The following is a 25,843-nucleotide window of genomic DNA, read 5'->3' as shown; positions in this document are numbered from 1 at the left end:
AATGCAGCTGTCAAGGGTCACACAGGCTGCAATCCTAAGGACACTTTCCTGGGAGTAAGCCCCAGTGACTAAAATGGGACTCACCTATGACTGGGCCTGTTGAGGATCATTCCCACAAATACCTTGAACTGGCACTTAGTAGTCAAGCAGTTTTTCCGTGTACTGAATATACCGCCTCCTGCCACCAAGCCAATTCACTAACTGCAGAAAAGGTTCGTCGTTTTCGAGGCAACGGGAAAACGCTTCTAGACGTGAACGTTGCTCCCGCCATTTCCAGCCCCTCCCCCCTCCGCGCCTTCTGCGGACTGTGAGGAGGACGGCCGGGAATTCCTAGCTCGTGAGTGACCATTGAGTCCCAGGGGAGTCCCCAGTCGGTGGCTCACTTGGGACGCCGCATCGTCCGATTCCCAACGCTCCAGTTCTTCTCGGACGAGTCTCTCCATTTGATCTCTGTGGATTTCATTGCCGTGGCCCAACCTTTCATCCTAGGCACAAATATCATTGACCAGATTGAGGTTAATTTCCACAAAACTTGTAAAAACGTGACGGTGCAGTAAAACATGAAAATGTTCTCCAGTTAGGAAGAAATACTCTGCTATTAATTACTGACTGTCCCCACAAATTAACTCCACTGCAGAAACAAGTAGCAGGGGCAGAGAAGAACAGTTGGTTTCTTATACGCCAACGTTCTCTACCTTTTAAGGAGAATCAAACTGGCTTATAATCTCCTTCCCTTCCTCCCTCCACAGCAGACACCTTGTGAGGTAGGTAGGGCTGAGAGAGTTCAGAGAGAACTGTGACTGGCCCAAGGTCACCCAGCTGGCTTTATGTGAAAGAGTGGGGAAACAAATCCGGTTCGCCAGATTAGAGTCCACCACTCCTAACCACTACACCACACTGGCTCTCCCATGCTTATTGCTGCTGTTTCCCCCCCTCTCCACTAACCCCCTCACCCTCTGTCTCATCAGTACAGAAGTGCCTGGCAATTTCCCCCTCTCCACTACACAGCTAAGCCATTGTACCCAAATCACTCTGCTGTGAACTAAAAAAAAGCCTGTTAAAGGGTTGTGGGTGGGGGGAGACAAGCTTTGTGCTGCCATTTTGAAGAATGCCCCACTGGTTGTAGGCAGAGCTTCCACTTAGAGCTTCTGCCGACAGCCACTCCACCATTACCCCTTCAAGTTGTAGTAAAGGAGGTCTTTCCTTTGCTCTGCCCCATAGGGAAAATCCCCAGGAGGCCCACACCTGCTCGCAAACAGCACAACATCACGAGGACCCTCACCAACCAGGGGGCATTCTGAGGTCATTTATGCATGAGAGTTTTACCTGAGGTTTGTTGCTGGCTGGACCCACACTTTCCAGTTGGGAATCTCTGCACCAGCCGTCTCCAACCTCAAATCAAGTCCTGCCCCTTTAAATGCTGCTTTGTAACTGGCTTACTTCACAGTGCTCACTGTGAGAGAAGATTCCTCCCCCTCAAACCCAATTGCCGCATAAAAAAAGCATTTTAAGAACAAAAAACGAAACAGTGTGAAAGAAGGGAGGGAGGGTAGAAATCCAAGCCTCATTTTTAAAAAGCCCTTTTGCTCAGAAATAGCTGAGGAAGCAGGAAGCACTTGAATCCCCACCACTTTTCACACCGCTTTGTGACTGGCTGTGAGAGAAACCCAGCTTCTCTTTCCCCTGCTTTGCCTTCTGCATGGAGATTTCAGCAGGGCTGAGCTTGGGGGAGAGGGAAGAATCGGGGTAACAGAGGAATGGGAAGACCTGGGCATTGCGAGGGCTGGCTGGGAAAAATTTCCACGTAGATGCAGCAGCAAACAAGAACAGCACATTTTGGAAATTTGAAGCATCCACTCATCTGAAGAATAACAAAAACAGCGTTCCAGCAGCAATGTTACGAGACATACGGCAATGGCTCATTTGCCTTTTTACCTCCGTGATCCCGTCAAGCAGCCTCCCCAAGACGTCTCTCCTCTTCAGTTTTGCTCTCTCCATTGCTTCCAGCTTCACAATGACAGCGTCTATCTTGGAAACGATGCTGCCTATGGAATGCTCCATACGATCCACACGTCGCACCAACCTGGAAGCAAAACATTTTAAAATAATCAAAAAACGTACACACTTTAACATTCACTTTGCCTGGTTTGATCACTGGAATATTCCACCAAAAAGTTTGCTATGAACTCCTCTGACTGAGACCAGGGAGAGCTGAAGCCAGTCAAGGAAGACAGGACTGAAAGCAGCTAGTATAGTGTGATGGGCTTAGAGAACTATGAATCAAGAGTTTTGAATTCAGATCTCATCTCTGCCTCTACCCCAAACTCACTATGCAGGCAAGCACCTCTCAGACTAAGGCCCAATCTGCAATATGAAGACGACAACACTGGTCTATTTTATGGGGTTGCTTATAAGCATTACGACAAGATAATATGCATGAAGCGTTTTGAATGCGGTAAAGCATCACATAAATTTAACATATTTCTACCCAATGGGGTACCTATTTGGCAAAGAAAGCATAGACTTTGACTGTAAAGTTAATTAAATACTTTTAAAGAGCTATAGTATTTGTTAGAAGCCACCCTGAGCCCTGCTTGACAGGCAAAGGTGCAGGGTAAAAGCTGAATAAAACAAACAAATACATAAATAATATATGACCCTGCATATCTACTACATATACTTGTCCTGGGGAAAAGATAGAACACTACACACACGGGCACTCAAACAGAACACTACTGACACATTTGCGTGCACAAACACATTCCATAGTGCTTAGCAGTGCTACAAGTATATAGCCACAAGTCTACCCATCACGTGTCCTTTGTTACCACTGGTGCGCACATGAGGTGCCACTGAGAGACCCGGCCACAAGCTCGTCTTTTGTAAATTTTATATAAAGAAGAAGAGTTGGTTTTTATATGCCAACTTTCTCTACTACTTAAGGGAGAAACAAACCGTCTTACAATCGCCTTCCCTTCCCCTCCCCACAACAGACACCCTGTGACGTGGGTGGGGCTGAGAGAGCTCTAATAGAGGTGTAACTTGCCCAAGATCACCCAGCTGGCTTCGTGTGTAGGAGTGGGGAAACAAATCTGGTTCACCAGATTAGCCTCCACGGGTCATGTGGAGGAGTGGGGAATCAAACCTGGTTCTCCAGATCAGACTCCACCACTCCAAACCACTGCTCTTAACCACTATAACATGCTGGCTCTCCTGGTGGACCTTGGGGATTTTTATATTTTTTTTAAAAAGGCAGTTCACGGAAAACTGAGGTCAGCTCTTCTCTGACCTAGGTGATATGTTTCGTAACTATAATGAGGGCAAGGGGAAAGAATGAAACAAGCCAACCACCGCTGCTGCTCACACTTGAAACTCTTCGTATGAAACTCCACTGGAGCTGCTGCCTCTCCTCCTTGAGCTGTGCCCGCTGTCGTCGTCATCATCCTCTTCTGAGTCATCCAGGCTTCGTGGGAAGCTGCGGCCACTCAGTGGGCGTTTCAGAGAGCTTCGGTCTAGCTCCAAGTCCTCCTTGGTGGAAATAACCAAGAATGTTAGGTTTCCAGTGTAGGCACAAGGTCAAAACCACACAAACTCTGCTCTCTCTCACCCCAAACCCATTACAACCAAGGACTTCTGATAACTGTAAACTGAATTTTGCATACATTAGTCCTTGACCTTCCCTATAGCACTTTTCTACGTTGTGCTTTACCATTCTTATCTTCTTTATTCAGAAAATAAGAAACCGAGTTTATAGCTGAGCAAGATCTTCCCCTTGTCTGAAGCCAACATTTGTATTGTTCAGCATGTAAACCTGGAGCAGTGGAACAAAATATGCAAACTGAGCAAACAGGACTCGGACAGAACAACCACCCGGAAGACAAAAGTTAGTTGTCACGGGTTTAACAGCCTTCCAGGATTCACAGAAGTATCTGCAGCCACAAACATTTCTTGAGCCTCTGTGGATACGGTGGTGTAAAGTCCCATCAAGTAACAGTTGACTTATGGCGACCCCAGCAAGGAGCTGTCAAGGCAAGTGATTAAGCAGAGAGGGTTGGCCATCGCCTACCTCTGCAATGTTCTCCTTGGTGGTCTCCCACCTAAGTGTGAACCCTGCTCAGCTTCCAAAATCTGACGAGATCGGGCTACACCATGCTGCCTCCCCTCCCCTCTGTGTATATAGCAGCCAATACAGCCAAAAATAATCTCTTTCTATTTCGGCTGGTGACATCTAAACCACAGCTCACCCTCTCTTTCTCCAAGTCATCTCTCATTTGCTGATGCTCCAGCTCTGTCAGTTCCTGATCCCCGTCTTGGTCGTATTTCGTAAAGATGGCTTCAATCTCTGCATCAGTGTGCCCCTTCCTAAGGAAAATAACAAAGAACCCTTCCTTAGTTTTCACCTAATTGCCTCAAATAAATCAACAAGAATTTCCTAAAACATACCATGGGAGAGGACACCAAGAACAGAATGAACTCTCATTTTAAACCAGTTACTCTTGACGATGCCCAGGCCATAGCTGGCTGTTGAGCGGTGCGTCTTCACCCTCTCCCACACCTATTTCAGTTTTAGGAATGCCCTGTATCCTCAAGGTTATGGCACTGCCACAGGTACTTGTATGGTCTCAAAGAACAGAAATCTCAAAACATGCTGAAGCATCCTCTGTGGCCCACTCACCACCAGCGCTCTTAAAATGGGTCCACCGAGCACCTCTTGTGGGCAGAGTACTTGGTGTGCACAGGAAAGGAGAGGAATCTGTTCAGACTCACCCCTTCAGATCTTGCCGCAGTTCATCAAAGTTTAATTTGCCTCCACTTTGTCGCAGGCTCTCTGAAATGTCATCAACGGGTGTCTTTTTCAATTTTAGCTTCACCATGGCTTTAGTGTATCCCTTAAAGAGGGAACAATAAAAGTTTCTGTTCAAGGGATATTCAATGTTGCTGTTAATATATTTCAGAGCATTTATATCCCACCATTTTGCTGAATACCATCAGCCCTCAAGGTGGTTAACAACATAAATCAAATAAAACAGTATGTAAGCACACTTGCTACTTCGTAGGAGTTAAAAGAAGGTACTCGCATCCAAGGCAGCAGGTACACAAAGTCCACCAGATATATTAAGGTGGACACGGCTCTATTGATTCATTAGCTCATGCCCTCTTGGAATGCCGCTTTTATGAGGAACTTAGATCACGTTATATCTCTCCCCTTTTAATATATAAATCTAATGCCTCTGTGCCTGACATAATGCCTTTTTTATTAAGTGACAGCGATCCCAAGGCTACGTAGTCAGTGGCAAGATTTATTTCAGTCCTTATATTCCTCAAACGTTAGATTTAAAATTATGCTGTTCAAGATCAATGGACCAAGGAGCTTCTAAGGGTTAAAGGAAGGAAAGGAACTGCTAAAGTGGACACATGGGCAACATGCTGTTGACTGACAACTTGCAGCAATCCCAACTTCCTAGCCTGGCCACACTCATGGCTTGCCAAGTATAGCAGATCCACCTGGTGGTAACCTATCGCTGGGAACCTACATGGGGATTTGCATGCATGTCAGCAACAACCTTAGTCTGCTAATGTTACATTTTCTAATAATCTCATGGAACTGGAAGGGACAAGGTATATTAAATGTGTGTTTGCCTTCCAATCATCCAGCCATTACTGAACTAGGTGGCCACTGTGCGCCAGTCTACCTGGCAACGTTCCCAGCCTCTGCTACATGACCTCTGGATGCAGCAATTCCAGGGAGAGCTATGGCACCTTCCTTCCTCCCAGATCAAAAGGCTACCTTCATTCCTCAGAGAATATAACTGGTACGGGGCTGGGGCACAGCCTCGTAACAGTTATTTGCTCACGGAAGAGCTGGATTTTACTCAAGAATATTTTTTAGAATATAATAAGACAGAAGAACTAATAAGGTCACTGTGCTATCTGGCTTAAGTAGCATATGACAGTTTTTTTTTACCTTTTTTATAAGATCAGACAGTTCCATCTCGGCCTTCTGCTGTGCCATATCTGATTTGACTTCTGAGTAGGTATCGTTGATAATGGCCAGAAACATGTTCTGTTTAAAACACAAAAGAATTCAAAAGGCAGCTTTAAAAAAAGGCAAAATGTTTGACTGTAAATCTGAAGGTGTGTTAGAACTTCTATAGCTTTTTTTGGAGAAAGGGAACAGCGGGGAGGGAAACAAACCTTGGTGGCTGCTGCTGGGGGAACTGCAGGGATACCTGCTCTGGGGAAACCCCGCTGCCCTTTCCCTGCGGCCGCAGCACCAGCAATGGGGAAACCACATAAGAGCCTCCCCATACAGAAACCATCTTAGAATGGAATACAGGATGTGTTACTGGCTAAACTGGATTAAGTGGTGCTGTGTGTTAACAGATTTCAAGCTGCATTAAAGCTTTCTGGGATAAAGGAGGAAATGTCCGTCTAGACATTAGGAAGAATTTTCTAACAGTTAGAGCGGTTCCTCAGTGGAACAGGCTTCCTCGGGAGGTGGTGAGCTCTCCTTCCCTGGAGGTTTTCAAGAAGAGGTTAGATGGCCATCTGTCAGATTCTATGACCTTAAGCAGATCATGAGAGGGAGGGCATCTTGGCCATCTTCTGGGCATGGAGTAGGGGTCACTGGGGGTGTGGTGGGGGAGGTAGTGGTGAATTTCCTGCATTGTGAAGGGTTGGACTAGATGACCCTGGAGGTTCCTTCCAACTCTATGATTCTATGAAGTCTCCCACAATCCTAGAGTGCTTATTAATGTGTTCTAAAAACTGCACAAATTCTTCCTCTGCTAAACCCAAGGGTTTGTACCCCAAGGATTGTGGGATGAAGGTCTGAGAAGGCTGATAAGGTTTAATTTCCAGTTGTACTGAGAAACCAGAGAGCCCAACATTATAAGTCCGTTCAGGTAGATGGATCCATTATGATACTGAGGCTCTTCTAAGGCCCTGGTACAAGGAAGACGATGGCTCAAAATAAATGAAACTAAATGTGATATGATAATGACAAGCAACTGAAAACTTCCATAAATAAATGTTTACATACCAATAGGATGAAGAACATAAAGAACACAAATGTGGTGAAATAAACGGGTCCCAAAACTCTGTTCGCTTCTTCAACCTCTGTAAAGTCAAAATCTCCCAACAGGATGCGGAACTGAGCAAAGCTTTAAAAAGAACAGCACAGTTTAAGCCAATTGTTGCTACAGAACTGAGATTCTCCTTGAATGCTGGCAGTGATCAATGCTCTCCATGTATTCAGAACACTCCCCTGTTCACTGTGCAAAGGTGGATCTGGAAGCAGCCAACCGTAGCAAGTAGGTCTGCTTTACAACTTCTTATAGAGCCTAGGAGTTTCTCCTTAAGACAAATTTTAAGTTGAAATTATGATACCAACTCAGATTACTGCTGCATTCAGACATCTTTTTCCCCAAGCCCCACCATTTACTGAAAAATACTATGTGCGGAATTTTAGATAGGTATGGTGAAGCTGGCGAAAGGTTACTACATGGATGCTCTGAGATGCCATAGCCAAATGGTGAGACCACCTCAGGGAATTCCTTTGAAAAGAGGGATGAGTCATACAGAAGTAGAGTTGGTTTTTATATGCCGACTTTCTCTACCACTTAAGGGAGACTCAAACCGGCTCACAATCACCTTTCCCTTCCCCTCCCCACAACTGACACCCTGTGAGAGATAAATCACAGTGGGTAGCCGTGTTAGTCTGTTTGCAGTAGTCAAAAAGGGCAAGAGTCCAGTAGCACCTTAAAGACTAACAAAAATATTTTCTGGTAGGGTATGAGCTTTCGTGAGCCTGTGAGAGAGTGTGACTAGCCCAGGGTCACCCAGCTGGCTTTGTGTGTAGGGGAGGGGGATCCAGTTCACCAGATTAGCCTCTGCCGCTCATGTGGAGGAGGGGGGAATCAAACCCGGTTCTCCAGATCAGACTCCACCACTCCAAACCGCTGTTCTTAACCACTACACCACGCTGGCTCTCAGGGATGAACAGGGATGAACTACTTGGCTGAATCTACCACCAATATGCTTCTTCAATGCTGAAATACCACTCTACAATTGCTTTTTTTAAGCTACATTTTTTCATCTTAAGGGATGAGGAGGCAGCTCCCAGACATCACAATGCCTTGGCAGACCGAGTCACTATCTCACTCCTTTCTGCACCTGTACGCTCTTTCCCTGGACTCAGCCATATTAATCTGCCCACTCACTTTCTCCCCTGTTATGCTGCTACGCTTAAGCCCAAGATCAGTGGCTGGTTTTTTCATCATTGTGAAAAGGGACTGGGAAGAGCTTTGTGGTTCAAGTCAGCAACCTCCAGCTAGCTTCGGTTTAAATCTTTGCGCACATGAATGGTAGCCTGGAGGAAAGCATCTTGAACTTGCCTCCTTACAGATATGCTTTTGGATCTAACTACTTTTGCCAAGCTCTGTCAGTTGCTGAAGCCTTTACGAAGCCTAGTTTGAGGAATCTGAGGAATTCACACTGTTAAATGCCTCCAATATAATAAAGGACTGAATCAAAACAGTTCAGAAGACAGCAACAGATATAAATTTTACTAGGCACTGGCAATGACGACTGGATGCAGATATCAACAAGTTTTCTTCCTCTAATTACAAGAGACCTTGACAAGAGGCTTAGAGATAACACCAGCAGCTATGGATCCCACACAATTGTAAACAGGCTGAGTTCATAAAACAGCAACTTACAATGAATTAGAATGGCCTTTTTCTCCTTGAGGACAGAAAACTTCCCATGGAGTCACGGCAGGGAGTGTTAGATGTTTTTTGGGATAGAGCTCCATGTATTAGCATCTGCCTTCCTCATCGCCATCTTGGAAACCCATTAAAATAATTTACCTCCCTTCGGTTTCAAACCATGCCAATGGCTTGGATAGCTGGACATTACTCCCAAACACCATGGGCCTCTCGCCTACGTATCTGTGGGGCCGCTCCAGAGGACCTAACTCATTACACCTTATTCTGTCCTCTTTATACAGAGCCCAGACTTAAATTCCTCGGAGCAATTCTAAAGGGACTAAATATTTCTCCAGATCCAGAGAAGCTGCTCTTTCTCCTATCAGACACCAATCCTGATGTTTCCTACACTCTAAAAAGTGTCACTCTTTGCTTTAGCAGCTAAGAAAATCTGAGCTAAAGCTATTGTTAATCAGGGAACTTAACGTATTTAAATACTAGTTTCTTGTGGGTCAAACTGTTTTAAAGTTATTTTAATGTTATTTTATGATATTTTTATGTTATTTTATTGTTTTGTATGGTGGATTGTGATGGGCTTCGGCCACTGACAATAAACTTTATCACTCACTCACTCACTCTTGCAATATGTCAAGTAAATGAAACACTTGAACATCCATCCACGCCCAGAACTTTACTGAATTGGTTGAAATTTTAAACTACGAATTTGGTGCAAGTTTGTTTTCAGTGAGGATGTTTAGTGATTCACCGATGGCCTTTATTGTATTGTGGTACTTACACACTGTCCTGGAAGGTACTGAAGTCATCGACTTGGGTGCCAAACACAAGGTAAGCTAGCTGAGCATAGGCTATGAAAATGATGAAAAACATAATGGCAAAACCAAGGACATCTTTGGCACATCGCGACATAGTGGTAGATAATTGGTTCATTGTCCGGTTGAAGCTGATAAACTTGAAGAGCTGTTAAAGATGATGGAAAAAAAGATTCCTGAGATGGGTAATTCAGCAGGAAGAGAAAGTATTGGCTGGGAAAATAAGAGTGCTGATTTCTTTGCACTGTAATGATCTATGAGGGGGACCATAAGAATACAGTGCCATCCTAAGCAGAGTCATACCCTTCTAAGCCGAATGCTCTAATGGGCTTGGAATTGTGTACCTCTGCTTAGGATGACACTTTGAGCAGATAGGAGGAAGCTGAAGAGGAAATCACAGCCAGAGAGCAAGAAAGGCACAACAAACAGGGCAGCCAAACAGTGTTTACAAAGGAAAGATTCTCTAAATCAGACACTTTGACAAGGCAATTATTGCTTCCCAGTGCAAAACACCAGCTACATCCACTGTATTAGAAATGAGTTTTACGATGAAGTGAAATGTATAATTAGTCTTGTTTGGCAAAATCCAAACTAGGATTGTGTGTATGTGTTAAGTGCTGTCAAGTTGCTTCCGACTCATGGCGACCTTATGAATCAATGTCCTCCAAAATGTCCTATCTTTGACAGCCTTGCTCAGATATTGCAAACTGAGGGCTGTGTCTTCCTTTATTGAGTCCATCCATCTCTTGCTGGGTCTTCCTCTTTTCCTGCTGCCCTCAACTTTTCCTAGCATGATGGTCTTTTCCAGTGAGTCTTGTCTTCCCATAATGTAACCAAAATACAGTAGCCTCAGTTTAGTCATTTTAGCTTCTAGGGTCAGTTCAGGCTTGATTTGATCTATAACCCACTGATTTGTTTTTTTGGGGGAGTCCACGGTATCCGTAACACTAGGATTACTTCTACTCATTTTAGAATCAGCCTCTCACTGAGAGGCCCCTTCCCATCTTAAAATACGACAAGTTCCAAATGAGCTTTGGGTGATGCACAAGAGGACTACGCCATGCCAAGAAGAGTCTAGAAGTCAGGACGCAAGCCTACCATTCCATACTTATATGCGTTTATTGGATCGTAACCTTGTTTTTTTGTTAGGGGCCTTGGGGCCACATCTGAATGGATGAAAATGTGAGCCACTTGTCCCTGTGCTTCTGGCTCTATTGACTCGTTATCTCATGTGCTCTTGGAATGTCGTTTCTATGAGGATCTTAGATCACGATATATTTCTCCTCTTTTAATACATAAATCCAATGCCTCTGTGTCTGATATAATGCCTTTTTAATTAAGTGATAGGGATTCCAAGGCTACATCAGCAAGATTTATCTCAGCCCTTATATCCCTCAAACATTCGATTTAAAACTACGCTGCTCAAGATCAATGGATCAGGGAGCTTCTAAGGGATAAAGGAAAGGAAAATGTGAGCCTAAATGTAGAATGCAACAGGTTGGATCCAGCCACCTTTTCTGCTGAAAATGAAGGAAAGAAGGACTCTCCACTGATCACTGAACATGCTATTCTGGGGATCATGGGACCTGCATAAACACAAGCCATTTGGGAAGGGGGCTGTAATAAGGAGGGAAACTGGCCAAGACTTTGAAAAAGCTGGATGGATCCAACCCAAACCCAAACTACTTTTACAAGGTCACAACATGAACTTAAAAAAAAAACCGGTTAAAATGGAGTTCTGAATGCCCTCGATAGCTATAAGTATCACGATGATGTTCAACTTACCTTAATCCAGACAAAAAACATGGTGACTGCTGCAATATTGCTGAACTCTGTTTGCCAGTATGCTAACAGCTCAAAATTTGGGAAGCGATTTTGATTCTCTAGCAGTGTTTTCAGTAACTTGTCCACAGTGGATGTTCGATAGATGTTAACTCCTATTGCAGCCACAGACAGCTGAATGGACCCCCCCCCCCAAAAAAGATAAATCAATCTTAGTCTTTATTTGTTATGATCACAGATCAGCCAAGATTGACACAAAAGATAATAAGGAACCTACATCTTAGTCAGTTTTCCACTTCCCTATACAAGGATGGTGTAGTTCTAAAATCAATAAGTTTTGACCATCCAGACTTGATTTCTCTATTAGTATCAAGGCAGCACAATGTAAAGGACAGAATTCTTAAGAATATCTTCAGAGCTGTAAGAAGAAGAAAAAAAAACCTCTTGCAGGCATTCCTGCCCATCCTCCTTGAACCACACTCTTTTGGTTCTCCTGACTTTGGCCATATGCCTTTCTTTAAAGCAGGGGTTCCCAACCTTTTTGATCCTGAGACATTCTGGCGCAACGTGGTAGTCAAGGCCACAAAATGGAATGATTACTGCAGGAGGCAGAGCCAGGCAGAAAAGGTCTGCTGCGGCTTACCTTCAGTCACACTGTAAAGATCCTTGTGTGGTGGTAGCAGCTGCTGCCAAAGCAACTTTAAAAAAAATTTGCACAGCCAGCCAAATCTCCCATGGCCAATCAGAAGCCCTGCTGGGCAAAAGCGCCACTCGACCCATCCCACTTTCTAAAAACACCTGGCGAGCATTAGGGGAAGATGTCCTTGGGCACCATGGCACCCACTTGCACTAGGTTGGGGACCCCTGCTTTAAAGAAATTATTCAAGCTCGTTTCCTTATATCATGTAATCATAAACATTATTCCATAGCAGAGAGCATTTTGTACTCAACTCACAGGAAAAAAATGGTGCCCACTGAGCTATTCAGCCGGCACAAGTGGACCTCATGTACACACCCATTAAGAACTACTATTACAGAACTCACAATTCTGTCTTTGCAAAGCTCTAAGTTTAAAGATGCTCCTCAAAAGGAGGCCGTGAAGAGCTCACAGTCATTAGATTTCACTCACCACAATGATGAGAACATCAAGGCAGTTCCAGAGGCTCCTAAAATAATACAGTCTGTGAATGTGAATTTCCAGGACTTCTTCCACCACATAATAAAGGATGAAGAGACAAAATACAATTTCGCAGGCAGCCAGGAAGAAATCGAAAGTGGAAATGTAATGAATCAACTTCACTGGCTGGAATTGCCAAGAGGTAAGCACGCCTCCTGTCGGCGGGAACTCCGCCAATAACCTGCATTTCAAAAAATGAATGCATACCGTTAAATAGAAGGATTTGAAAGTGTGTTATAAGGTCATTCAAATGTTACCAGCAAGAACATCTACAGAAGTCCTGACATTTTCCATGGTGGTCATGCTTTCATAAGAAGAAGAACAAGAGTTGGTTTTTATATGTTGGCTTTCTCTACCACTTAAGGGAGACTCAAACCAGCTTAATCTTCCCTTCCCCTCCCCACAACAGACACCCTGTGAGGTAGGTGGGGCTGAGAGATCTGTGACTAGCCCAAGGTCAGCCAGGTGGCTTCATGTGGAGTTTACCAGTTTACCAACACAGTTTACCAGATTAGCGTCCGCAGCTCATGTGGAGGAGTGGGGAATCAAACCCGGTTATCCAGATCAGAGTCCACCGCTCCAAATCACCTCTCTTAACCACTACACCACGCTGGCTCCCTATAACTCCTTATAAAGGACTATTCCACAGAACCAAGTAGGTCCTAGACCAGCTTGAGAAACCCTTGAAATAATATTCATGTCTCAGGGAACCCCTACATATGATTACATATGATTAGCCTATTCATCACTGTTTCTTGCGGAACCCCTAGCAATTTCCTGCCTACTAAGACTGTATGAAAGTGTTTCTGCCCAAATAAAACTATCTCTTTTGTTTGTTACAGAATTTGTTTTCTACCTTCAACTTTTATTTTTTCTTCTCTCTTGGATGGCAAAAATTAAGAGCCATGTGCTATGGTAATATAGGGTGCAGCCGTCGGCAACTCTTGTGGGTATATCTGCAAATTTTCTTATGGAAAATGAAGGTGTTCATAGTTTCAAATTCCATATATATACTGAACAGTAACATTTTCTATGTTAACCAAGTTATAAATGATACATTTTGTGTTGTCCAATCAGTAAAACAAGTTTAGGTTTGATAGGAAAGTCAGGATGGCATATATTTCAATTTTACCAAAACTTTCTACACACCCCACCACCACCAAAACATGTAAGATATGATAAAGCTAAACAAATTTTAAATAGAAAAACAACAACAACAACAAAATGGAAAACAAAAACAAAAAACAGCAGCTTTTCTCTATGGCGTCAAGATTTCTGGAAATTTTACATCTCTAGCCAAGTCTCCCTGGTCTGATTCCAACACTCTAGCTATGATACAACACCGCCTCTGTAACATCAACAGCACAATCCCATATAGAGTTACACCCTTCTAAGCCTTGACTTCAATGAACTGAAAAGGGAGGAACTCTGCTTAGGACTGCACCATAAGGTTAAAAGGGTGTGCATTCTTTTTTGAAAAAAAGCCCCACTGAATTCAGTGTGACTTATTTACAAGTTAATGTGCACAGGATTAGGCTGCAGTACTTGTACACTTACGCAAATGTATGTCAACACAGTATTCAGACTGAAAAATTTGGAACATACCTTACAATACAGAAGAGATTGATATTTGCATTGTACACTGAAAAATCGATAAATGTTGCTCTTGTGCCCCTATCAAGCCACAGGTTATTCTTAAGGACACCAAGCAACAGAGATGTCTCCTCTCTGCTTCTGGACAGGTCCTGGTAATATCCCCCTCCACTGTATGTTGCAATCAGTCCCCAGTAGCTGCTCCCATTCATATCTTTTTCACTGGTGTAAGTCCAGCTGAAAATACAAAAGGCGTGTCAGTGCTACCACTGGGGAATACAGCTGCTGTATATGAAGGCCCTCTCAAGCAAACAATTCCTAAAGGTCTTTAAGAAGAGGCATGCACATATCTGAATTACCTGAGCGAGATTATCTTCAGGATCATACAGGCACAGAATGAAAAATAAGTGGTTTAGAGATGATGAAGAAGAGTTGGTTTTTATACGCCGCTTTTTCTCTGTCTTTAAGGAGTCTCAAAACGGCTTATAATCACCTTCCCTTCCTCTCCCCAGAACAGACACCTTGTGAGGTAGGTGGGATGGACAGAGTTCGCAGAGAACTGTGACTAGCCCAAGGTCACCCAGCAGGCTTCATATGTAGGAGTGGGGAAACCAACCCGGTTCACCAGATTAGAGTCCATCGCTCATGTGGAGTGGTGGAGAATCAAACCCAGTTCTTCAGATTAGAGTCCACTGTTCTTAACCACTACACCACGTTGGCTCTCTCAAATGATGTCAAATGAAACAGAATACTTTTCCACAGAGACTAGCACACATAATACACAGACTGTAATTCTCAAGCTAGAATTCATCAGGATAAGAGTAAATATTTCTCAGAACAACGGTAAGTTGATACTGGCTACATGAATGCTGGGAAGATACCTACGCAGTTCCATTGCGGAGGCCAAACGGAGCAGTGTCCTCATTACCCACAGAGTACATATCATAACACTCCTTAATTTCATCCTTCAAATCTTCAGGTATTGAACACGAGCCATTCCTCACTTTCAGCTGTCTGATGCGAGGCACTCCCAGAAGCAGGTTCTCGTAGTAGATGAAACTTCTGTTTTCTGCCACTGTCTTATTGTTGTACCACACTTCCCAATAAAGCCCATCTAGCAAAGGGCCCTCAGTGAACTGAGACAGAAAACGGTTTTAAAGAAATTAACCGCTGTTGATTATTTTTTTTAAAAAACAATAGACTTTCATTGGCCTTTCAGACACTTGTTTTATCTCAAATTTGAAAACGCCGGCAAAACTCGGGGAAACACAGGGGAAAAGCGAGGTGACCTCGGTCGGTCTAAAACTGCATGCACAATCAAAACAAAAACCCAAAGTCACGAGGGGTGACTGTGAGTGAAACAGCCATGCATAAAAGGCCACTATTTCCTACATGCAACTGATGTAGGAAATAATTACTTTACTGACATAATTACTTCCTACATGGGCTAGTAATTACTTTACTGAAAGGCAGAATTAAGGCCTACAGAAAGCCATGCCAACTCAAGTACAAATATTTTCAGGGTTATAGCCTTAAATTATTTTAAGGCTAAACGCATGTACTGAATATATTAATGGAGAATACTACTGTCCAAGGGTCAAAATTTCTGGTTTATACCTTCCAGAAGTCTTCCATTGTGGACATAGTTTTGAAGTTTGTCTTCTCCATTTTTGATACTGGCGTTTCTAGAAAGAGCTGAGACATCACCCTTGTGTAGTAATACGTATTAGAACTCACCATTCCATAAGACACTGCAAGAATTAGTTCGGAAGACAAAAATATTTAGCTTGTTCAAAACAACAACAAATCCTACACCTCATACATGACACACAGACATTACAAAAAAATATTTTACTAGCAGCATAACACAGCAGCCAAGAGCCAATGTCAGACAATGAAAACAATCATGGGAATTAAATGTTTCCTGGATCAGTCTGGACTTCAAAGGGGTAGGAGGAATCTCATCTGAGATGGGGTGGCGGTCCAAAGCAACCCTATTTCAGACCTCCCAGACTGGGCAGAAAGATGGGATATACATTTTGTAAATAAATAAAAGTTTTAAAAATACAGACCTGATCATGGACCTCTCATCATTTCATCTAACTGAAATATTTTATTGTGCTAGCATTAGTTTTGCAAAACTGAATTAACCACCTGCAATTGATTTTTTAAAAATCAGACTTCAAGGTTCTCTTTGCATTAAACCATAAAAGATACTCGAAGATTATCAATATATGCTTGCAAGGGTGCCATTGTTTTTCAGCACTATCAAAAACGGAGAACCGTACTGAGACCTACGAACATAGAACACACTGAACATACGAAGCAGACCATCTAGCTCTTCACTGCCTGGCAGCAACTCTCCAGGATCTCAGGCAGAGAAGACTGTTCCCAGCGTGTGTTACCTGATATCCTTTAACTCAGGGGTGGGGAATGTCAGGCCCGGGGACCATTTAAGGCCCACGAAATCATTTGGTCTGGCCCTTCGTGGGTACTGGCAGAACTCTAGCTCAGAAGGATCTAAGACTGGTGATCCGCCCCCTCCCACGGACAGGAATAGCCTCTACTCAAGGCAGACGTGTGTTTGTTTTGTTGAGAAAAGGAACCTTTTCCCCCCCTTGCAGAAGAGTCATGAGCTATGGAGCTGCTAGGACCGCCCAAGAAACTGTGTTAACCCTTTCCTACCTGGGCCATGGATCGGCTAATTTTTAAGTTGATAATTTTGTATGGCCTGCAAATGATGTTATAAATATCGAAATGGCCTTTGGCGGAAAAAAGGTTCCCCATCCCTGCTTTAACTGGAGATGCAATGGCTTCAATCTGGAAATGCTCAGCAGGTACTCTCCCTCTGAGCAATGGCCCCTCTCAATCAGAGGAGCTAGGTGTCCATTATATTTCACTAACATATTTTTATGAGTATTGGCATCGCAAGTTTAGAAATAACAATATTAGCCGTGAAAAAGGAAAGCTTCTTTAAACCCCACTCCAGAACCGTATCATAGCTAACTGGCACACTAAAATATTAGCAAAAGGAATACTTACAGATGCACAGGACCAGAAGAAAAAGCAAATATGTGATTAATTCTCGTAAAACACTTTTTAGGTATTTCTCTCTGCTTGTGTTTTCTTCTGTTAGTCTCGTACCCCACAGACCTTCAAAAAGAGCATTCAAAGGAAGCAATATGAAATGCCATATATTGGCCATGTTTAACTTTGACTGTTTAATCCATGCAAGCGTGTAAATTGTTTTAATTTTTTAAAAAACAAGACAAACGCAGTGTTTGAAATCACAAATTACAAAATGCAAATCAGCTCCCTTTCGGTATCTGACTGAGGGAGCTTTCACTCTTGAAAGTGCATGCCCCAAAAGTTCTTGTTGGTCTCTAAGGAGCTTCTCGACATGAATCTACCTTGTTCATATTGTATTAAATCCTAAGTGTATATCATCATTCTTATATTTTATAAGAACATAGTAAATTCATTAAAAATAGGTCAAATCCAGATTGAAATCCAGCCCATGAGGCATACAGGATTTGAGTCCGAAAATCCATTCAGCCTCTGCGTATTGGTGTATTATTGTAATCAGCTATATTGTATGGGAAGGAGCCCCGTGGTGCAGAGTGTTAAAGCTGCAGTACTGCAGTCAAAAGCTCTGCTCACGACCTGAGTTCGATCCCGGCCGGTTTCAGGTAGCCGGCTCAAGGTTGATTCAGCCTTCCATTCTTCCGAGGTTGGTGAAATGAGTACCCAGCTTGCTGGGGGTAAAGGGAAGATGACTGGGGAAGGCACTGGCAAACCACCCCGCAAACAAACGTCAGGATGTGACGACACCCCATAGGTCAGGAATGACCCGGTGCTTGCACAGGGGACCTTTACCTTTATATTGTATGGGTACATATAGTTTTTTAAATAACCAAAAACGTGTACAAAAATACATATTACAGTTTGCACATTTTGTCTAGGGACTTCCCTTTGATATATGTAATGTATTTTGATTCTTTATTAATGCATACAGTGTAGTGCTGATTAGCATTTTATAATTTCAGTTGCGTGGTTTTAATTCAACATATAAGCTGCAGCATTCATTGTTCCTACATAGTCATCAAATCTAATTATCCATCGCATCTGTTAACAGCAATGGATGGCCTGCCAGTGAAGATCAAAAAATCTGCGAGAGGGCCCCCAGTGCTATAGTATGTAGTAGCTAAGATAACCCCCCAAGTCTGCAGAAAAATCTTAAAATGGTTGGGTTGGCCAAGGGATGGGGGAACAAACTGGCTGATTGGGCAGGTTGGGGAAGAATGGGGCAATGGAGAAGGCAGAGGAAGCACAGACGACAGGAAAAAAGGCATTTTGGAGTGTTCTGAAGGGAGGGGAAAAACCGTGAGTGAGCAGGGAGAGAAGGGGAAATCCAAGTGATTAGGTAGAGTAAAAGAGAGAAGGAAGCAGATGCTAGCAAGGAATGCAATTTCCCCTCCTTCATAAGTCCTCACACGTTCTCCTTATATCTAGTTCCCAACTTGGTCCTACCACGTACATGAAAAAAAGGTTCTGCCCAACACAGTCACACAGATGCTTCTACGAGCTTAAGGGAAACCCTCCACACAGATGTGCAGAAAACAATGAGAACCCCCCAATGGTTTAATTTTTTTAAAAACCCAGCTAGACCCAAACATGTTTAGTCCAGTCTCCTCTATAAAGTACATTATTACTTGTCACTGATTAACACCAGTTTTAAAAACCCTGCCCCCAACTATGTGAACAGGTGCCTCGAGCTCCTATTTCAATACTCCTGTCGGATCTTCCATACATTTTTGAAACTCATACAAAATGTTGGCCGATTTTAAACTGCAATTTTGAGCTTAGCGTAGTAGCAGCAATGGAAAGTTTTAAAAAATCAAAGTGGACCACAAAGAAGAAATTTAGCAATATTTGCGGCCAAATCGAACTTTTAGCCAGAAGCAAAAGCTTTTTTCAAACTATTTAATGCATGCCTGGTGCAGTGGGCTGGGACTTGCCCTCAACCTCCATGTGTTGATCTGTTGCGTACAGAGAGCCTGCCAGTTCGTGCATTTGGCTACTACTATTTTTTCCACCAGCAGGCACTTTTAAAAGTACAAAAATTCTACCGCAGCAGTTTCTTAGCTACGGGAGCAAACAGAAAATCAGTTTGACATTATGCAAAGGCAATGGTATGCTACTAAAAATAGCCGTATGATTCCCTTTCACTAGGTGGAGAGAACCAGACATAAAAAAGAGAAAAGAACAGAAAAAAAGAACGCCTAATTTGAACACGAGAAGCCACCCTTACAACACACAGAATTCCATCTGGCTACAAACAGTAAATAAAGATACCAAACTCTTCAAACCACAAGGAAACCAGATTTACAATGCTACCCTAAACAGAGTTACAACCTTTAAGTCCACTGAAGGCAAAGCAGCTAGAACGGTGTACTTCTGGCTAGGATGGCCCTGTTAGATTCTGAGACACTGCAGCTTGTAATTTACACTCTTGCACCTAAATATGAAAATGAGTTCTAGCAGGAGGGGGGATTTATAGTTATTAGTGCTGTGACACTAAGGGAAGCTTGGGGGACAACCACTAGAGCTTAACTTTTCACACAATTTTTTAATTTTTAAAATTTAAAATAGTTTTATCCCACTTTTTTCTTGTAAATCAGAACTCAAAGCAGCTTACAAATAAAAAAAACACAACCTAAAAATGCAACAACACAAAGAAGTTTCCTCGACTGCTGCATACATATATTTTAGACACATATTTCAAATCAGGAAAATTTTATTATTCACAAATTGTCAAAGGTTGCCTATATGGTTTGGCTTTATGTGTGTGTGTGTGTGTGTTATCGTGAACTGTACCTAGAAGCTAAAATAACTAAACGGAGGCTTTCGTACTTTGGTCACATTATGAGAAGACAAGAGTCACTGGAAAAGACAGTAATGCTAAGAAAAGTTGAAGGCAGCAGAAAAGAGGAAGACCCAACATGATGAGGATTGACTCAATAAAGGAAGCCACGGTCCTCAGTTTGCAAGACCTGAGCAAGGCTATTAACGATAGGATGTTTTGGAGGACACTGATTCATAGGGTAGCCATGAGCTGGAAGTGACCAGACGGCACTTAACACACACACACACGTGTGCTGTTGTCACAGCTGACTTATGGCAACCCTGAAGGGTTTTCAAGGAAAGAGATGGTTGCTATCTGACAAAAGGGACTTTGAGCCTCAAAAGCTCATACCCTGAAAATCTTGTTGGTCTGTAAGGTTCTGGTGGTGGAAAGTGCCGTCAAGCCTCAGCTGCCTTAAGGTGACCCCGTAGAGTTTTCAAGGCAAGAGATGTTCAGAGATGGTTTGTCATTGCCTGCCTCCAGGTGGGCTGAGAGATTTCTGAGAGAACTGTTACTGGCCCAAGGTCACCCAGCAGGCTTCATGTGGATCAGTGGGGGATTGAACCTGGTTCTCCAGATAAGAGTCCACCGCTCTTAGCCACTATGCCATACTGGCTCTATACAGCTTATTAAACCTCTGGAGAGCAGACTTCTAAAGGTACACAGCACCAGTAGTTTCTTTTCAGGTTTAAGTAGCCAAGGGTTAATGCTGAGCTGGTGGGAATCTTCATGATAGCCTATAGCAGCAAAGGACAACTGAGACACTAGCTAAAATTATTGAGCCATTTTGAAAGCATTTTATTCCATATCTTCCTCCCCACCCACCCCCACCATCAATTGCAGACAGATGAGAAAAAGCCTTGCTTAACCACTCAGGCTTTCAAAAGGAAGGGTATTCTGAAACTATCAAAGTGGATCTCTCTAAATCAAGAAAATAAGTGTCCAATCCCAAATAGGCCATCTCATTTAACATCCAAAACTGAACGGCAATCCACTATGATTAGGACCAACAAAAGTGACACAAATGGTGTGCAAGATTTTTTGTGTTCTCCAGAAATTCATCGGGATGGATGTTATGAAATAAAGGCGGGGGGAGAGAAAATGAGATTACCAGCATCCCTGGGCTCAGTACCAATGGGCCAGCACACCACCCCTTTGATGCCAGGTTGGTCCTAACGTGGATACTGATTTGTTTTGGCAGTCTGGACCAACTTTATCATCTCAGTTTATGGCTATGCAGTTGTGGGCTAGCAACGAGGGTCGTCTTCCACTAACCTTTCATGTCCCATTCTAAGGGACCTCTGAGAACCATCATATACCCCTGGGGCTGATGCAGCTGATTTAAAAAAAAAACTTGAGAGAAGCAGAGCCAATTTTCCTCTCCCCCATACCTAGACTAATATATATTCCTTTCTTCTAACTAATCTGCAAATGAAGGACAACCCTTCATTTCAGACATGGTCAAATATCTTACCTCATGGTCAAATATGTTACCAAATATAGGGAGGGGCCGTGGCTCAGTTTGTAGAGCATCTGCTTGGCATGCAGAAGGTCCCAGGTTCAATGCCTGGCATCTCCAGTTAAAGGGACTAGGCAAGTAGGTGACGTGAAAGACCCCTGCCTGAGATCCTGGAGAGCCGCTGCCGGTCTGAGTAGACAATACTGACTTTGATGGAGCAAGGGTCTGATTCAATAGAAGGCAGCTTCATGTGTTCATGTGATGACATTATATTGGGATTTATTTATTTACTTCCTTTATACCCCGCCTTCTCCCCCACGGGGACCCAAAGCAGATTACATCCTTCTCCTCCATTTTATCCTTTCCTATGAGGAAAGTTAGGCTGAGAGCATGTGACTGGCCCAAGACCACCCAGCCAGCTTCCATGGCAGTGTGGGGATTAGAACCCGAGTCTCTCAGATCCTAGTCCAACACTCTAACCCAGAGGTGTCGAACCCAATCGTTATGAGGGCCAGATATGATATAAATGTCATTTGGTCAGATCGGGTCATGCCTCGCCAGCCCAGATTGAGAGTGGGAGGGATAGCTGCCTTGGCTGACCGGATAAGAACTCTCAAGGGGCTGGATCCGTCCCTCGGGCCTTATGTTTGACACCTATGCTGTATGTTCTTACACCATAAGAACATAAGAAAGGCCCTGCTGGATCAGACCAAGGCCCATCCAGTCCAGCAGTCTGTTCACACAGTGGCCGACCAGGGGCCTCTAGGAAGCCCACAAACAAGATGACTGACTGCATCACCATCCTGCCTGTGTTCCACAGCACCTAAGATAATAGGCATGCTCCTCTGACACTACAGAGAATAGGTACGCAGCATGACTAGTATCCATTTTAACTAATAGCCATGAATACCCCTTTCCTCCATGAATATGTCCACTCCCCTCTTAAAGCCTTCCAAGTTGGCAGCCATCACCACATCCTGGGGCAGAGAGTTCCACAATTTAACTGTGTGTTGTGTGAAAAAATACTTCCTTTTATCTGTTTTGAATCTGTCACCCTCTAGCTTCAACAGATGACTTTATGTTCTAGTATTATGGGAGAGGGAGAAAAACCTCTCCCTGTCCACTCTCTCCAAACCATGCATAATTTTATAGACCTCTATCATGTCTCCCCTTAGCCGCCTTCTTTCCAAGCTAAACAGCCCTAAGTGTCTTAACCGCTCCCATAGGACAGTTGCTCTACTCCCCTAATCATTTTGGTTGCTCTTTTCTGCACCACATGGTTTGATCTCATCCCCATGCCAAAATCCTTGGTAATGAACATATGAAGCTGTCTTATGCTGAACCAGACCCTCGGTCCATCAAAGTCAGTATTGTCTACTCAGACTGGCAGTGGCTCTCCAGGGTCTCAGGCAGAGGTCTTTCATATCACCTACTTGCCTAGTCCCTTTAACTGTAGATGTCGGGGATTGAACCTGGGATCTTCTGCATGCCAAGCAGATGCTCTACCACTGAGCCATAGCCCCTTCGCATTTTCCAACAATCTGTACACACACACACACATGCATATTCTAATCTAAATACTGCGAACTCAAAATTTTCCACAATGGGTAGCTGTGTTAGTCTGTCACTAGCAGTAGAAAAGAGCAAGAGCCCAGTAACACCTTAAAGACTTAACAATATTTATGCCAGAATTTCTGAAGAAGTGAGCTGTGGCTCATGAAATTTTGTTAAGTCTTTGAGGTGTTACTGGGACTCTTTCTACTCAAAATTTCCCAGCAGCTTGATCTGGAGACCTTTACAGCTAGAAGTGATGATATATATGAAAGAGTGTGAGCGTTGTCTGTGTGTGGGGTGGGAATCTGCTCATCTGCTTAGGAAGCCACGGCCCTCAATTTGCAAGATCTGAGCAAGGCTGTCAAAGATAGGACATTTTGGAGGACACTGATTCATAGGGTAATGACTATGAAGCCACGGCCCTCAATATGCAAGATCTGAGCAAGGCTGTCAAAGATAGGACATTTTGGAGGACATTCATACATAAGGTAATGACTATGAAGCCACGGCCCTCAATATGCAAGACCTGAGCAAGGCTGTCGAAGATAGGACATTTTGGAGGACTTTCATTCATAGACTATGAAGCCACGGCCCTCAATTTGCAAGACCTGAGCAAGGCTGTCAAAGACAGGACATTTTGGAGGACATTCATTCATAGGGTTATGACTACGAAGCCACGGCCCTCAATATGCAAGACCTGAGCAAGGCTGTCGAAGATAGGACATTTTGAAGGACTTTAATTCATAGGGTAATGACTATGAAGCCACGGCCCTCAATTTGCAAGATCTGAGCAAGGCTGTCAAAGACAGGACATTCTGGAGGACGTTCATTTACAGGGTAATGACTATGAAGCCATGGCCCTCAATATGCAAGACCTGAGCAAGGCTGTCAAAGATAGGAGATTTTGGAGGACACTGATTCAAAGGGTCGCCATGTGTCGGAAGCGACTTGAAGGCACTGAACACACCCAGGTAATCCCACCCCCCACCCCCCGTCCCATCCCCGGGGGTGGTCCTGCCCCCTTAGGGAACCCCTGGCCTAGAGAGCGGCAAGCCCAAGCGCATGCGCAAATGCAGGCGCCCCCCCACCCCCAGGCGGCCTCTCACCTCGGAGGCGCCGCGCCAGCCCCTGGGCCCAGGCGACGCGGTGCGGCGGGGGCCCGGCGGCCTGGTCGGGGGGGAGATGCGGGGCCTCCCCTCCGCCTGCGGGGCAGGGCCGCTCGCCCTCCTCTCCCAAGTCCTCTTCGTCCTCTCCTCCCCGCCGCCGGCCGCTCTCGCCCCGCGGCCCGCGGCCCCCTGAGGAAGGCGAGGCCGCCCCGCCGCCGCCCCACTCCACGTCCATCTGCAGCACCGGCCCAACCGCCGCCCGGCCCGCCCCGGCCGCCCCTTCCTCCTCAGGCTCGAAGCCCGCGTTGTCCCGGCTCCAGGCCTGCCTCGAGCACGACGACAGCGGCGGCGACGGGGAGCGAGAAGAGCCGCCGCCGCCGCCCCCCGGCAACGGGTCGCCGAGCCGCCCCAGCTCCAGCTGCTCCAGGCCGCCCGGGGGGCGAAGGCCCGGACGGTCGCCGGCCGCCATTTCTCAGCCCGCCCCCTTTCCTTTCCCCTCCCCCCCCCCCGGTTTGGCAGTTTCTCCCCTCAGCCCGGCAGGGCGGGAAAAAACCGCCGTCGCCGCCTTCTCCTCCTCCCCCCCCCCCACAGCGCCACAGCAGCCAAGTTTTCTTTTATAAATATATTTTTTAAATTTTATAACATTTCTTTTTTATATATTTTATATATTTCTTTTTTATATATATTTTTTATTTTTATAACATCACATCACCCATAAATCGGAAGTTTCTCCCCCCCCCCTCAGCCCGGCGGGGCGGGGAAAAACCGCCGTCGCCGCCTTCTCCCCCCGCCCACAGTGCCACAGCAGCCAAGTTTTCTTATATATATATATTTTTAATTTTTATAACATCACATCACACATAAATCGGAAGTTTCTCCCCGCCCCCTCAGCCCGGCGGGGCGGGAAAAAACCGCCGTCGCCGCCTTCTCCCCCCACCCCCCCCCGCCCACAGTGCCACAGCAGCCAAGTTTTCTTTTATATATATATTTTTCTCCCCGCCCCCTCAGCCCGGCGGGGCGGGAAAAAACCGCCGTAGCCGCCTTCTCCCCCCGCCCACAGTGCCACAGCAGCCAAGTTTTCTTTTATATATATATATTTTTAATTTTTATAACATCACATCACACATAAATCGGAAGTTTCTCCCCGCCCCCTCAGCCCGGCGGGGCGGGAAAAAACCGCCGTAGCCGCCTTCTCCCCCCACCCCGCCCACAGTGCCACAGCAGCCAAGTTTTCTTTTATATATATATATATATATATTTTTTATTTTTATAACATCACATCACACATAAATCGGAAGTTTCTCCCCGCCCCCTCAGCCCGGCGGGGCGGGGAAAAACCGCCGTCGCCGCCTTCTCTCCCCCCGCCCACAGCGGCACAGCAGCCAAATTTTCTTTTTTATATATTTTTTTTATTTTTATAACATCACATCACACATAAATCGGAAGTTTCAGAGATCAGGCTAGCCTATAGAGATCAGGCTAGCCTATAGAGTGGCAAGCCCTGACCTGGATGGCCCAGGCTAGCCTGATCTCGTCAGATCTCAGAAGCTAAGCAGGGTCGGCCCTGGTTAGTATTTGGATGGGAGACCACCAAGGAAGTCCAGGGTTGCTGTGCAGAGGAAGGCGCTGGCAAACCACCTCTGTTCGTCTCTTGCCATGAAAACCCCCAAAGGGGTCGCCATGAGTCGGCTGCGACTTGACGGCACTTTACACACACACACAGATGCAC

General features: G+C 44.7%; 1 protein-coding gene across 1 annotated transcript; it reads right to left on the bottom strand.

The window, feature by feature from the left end:
* Positions 1 to 245: 245 nt before the first annotated feature.
* On the bottom strand, positions 246 to 24,349 carry PKD2 (polycystin 2, transient receptor potential cation channel). The gene is made up of 15 exons (XM_056855013.1): positions 24,115 to 24,349; positions 17,133 to 17,243; positions 15,708 to 15,841; positions 14,976 to 15,226; positions 14,103 to 14,327; positions 12,450 to 12,678; positions 11,324 to 11,494; positions 9,505 to 9,686; positions 7,043 to 7,163; positions 5,966 to 6,064; positions 4,768 to 4,889; positions 4,245 to 4,362; positions 3,365 to 3,525; positions 1,936 to 2,083; positions 246 to 485 (listed from the first exon to the last, which is right to left on the bottom strand). Exons 1-15 carry the CDS (start codon positions 24,347 to 24,349, stop codon positions 246 to 248), a joined length of 2,547 nt encoding a protein of 848 aa, XP_056710991.1.
* Between the last annotated feature and the right edge of the window lie 1,494 nt (positions 24,350 to 25,843).

This window comes from Euleptes europaea, chromosome 9, assembly GCF_029931775.1.
Source record: "Euleptes europaea isolate rEulEur1 chromosome 9, rEulEur1.hap1, whole genome shotgun sequence".
Taxonomy (NCBI): Eukaryota; Metazoa; Chordata; class Lepidosauria; order Squamata; family Sphaerodactylidae; genus Euleptes; species Euleptes europaea.
This window is presented reverse-complemented; position numbering and strand designations above follow the sequence as displayed.

Bases quoted from the DNA above. Each gene is read 5' to 3' on its own strand.
- PKD2 (XM_056855013.1), bottom strand. From the start codon at position 24,349: ATGGACGTGGAGTGGGGCGGCGGCGGGGCGGCCTCGCCTTCCTCAGGG. The intron at 14,328-14,975 runs GTAGGTATCTTC...TTGTATTTTCAG, and splicing joins GGCCTCCGCAATGGAACTGC to CTGGACTTACACCAGTGAAA. The intron at 12,679-14,102 runs GTATGTTCCAAA...TTTGAAATGCAG, and splicing joins AATCTCTTCTGTATTGTAAG to GTTATTGGCGGAGTTCCCGC.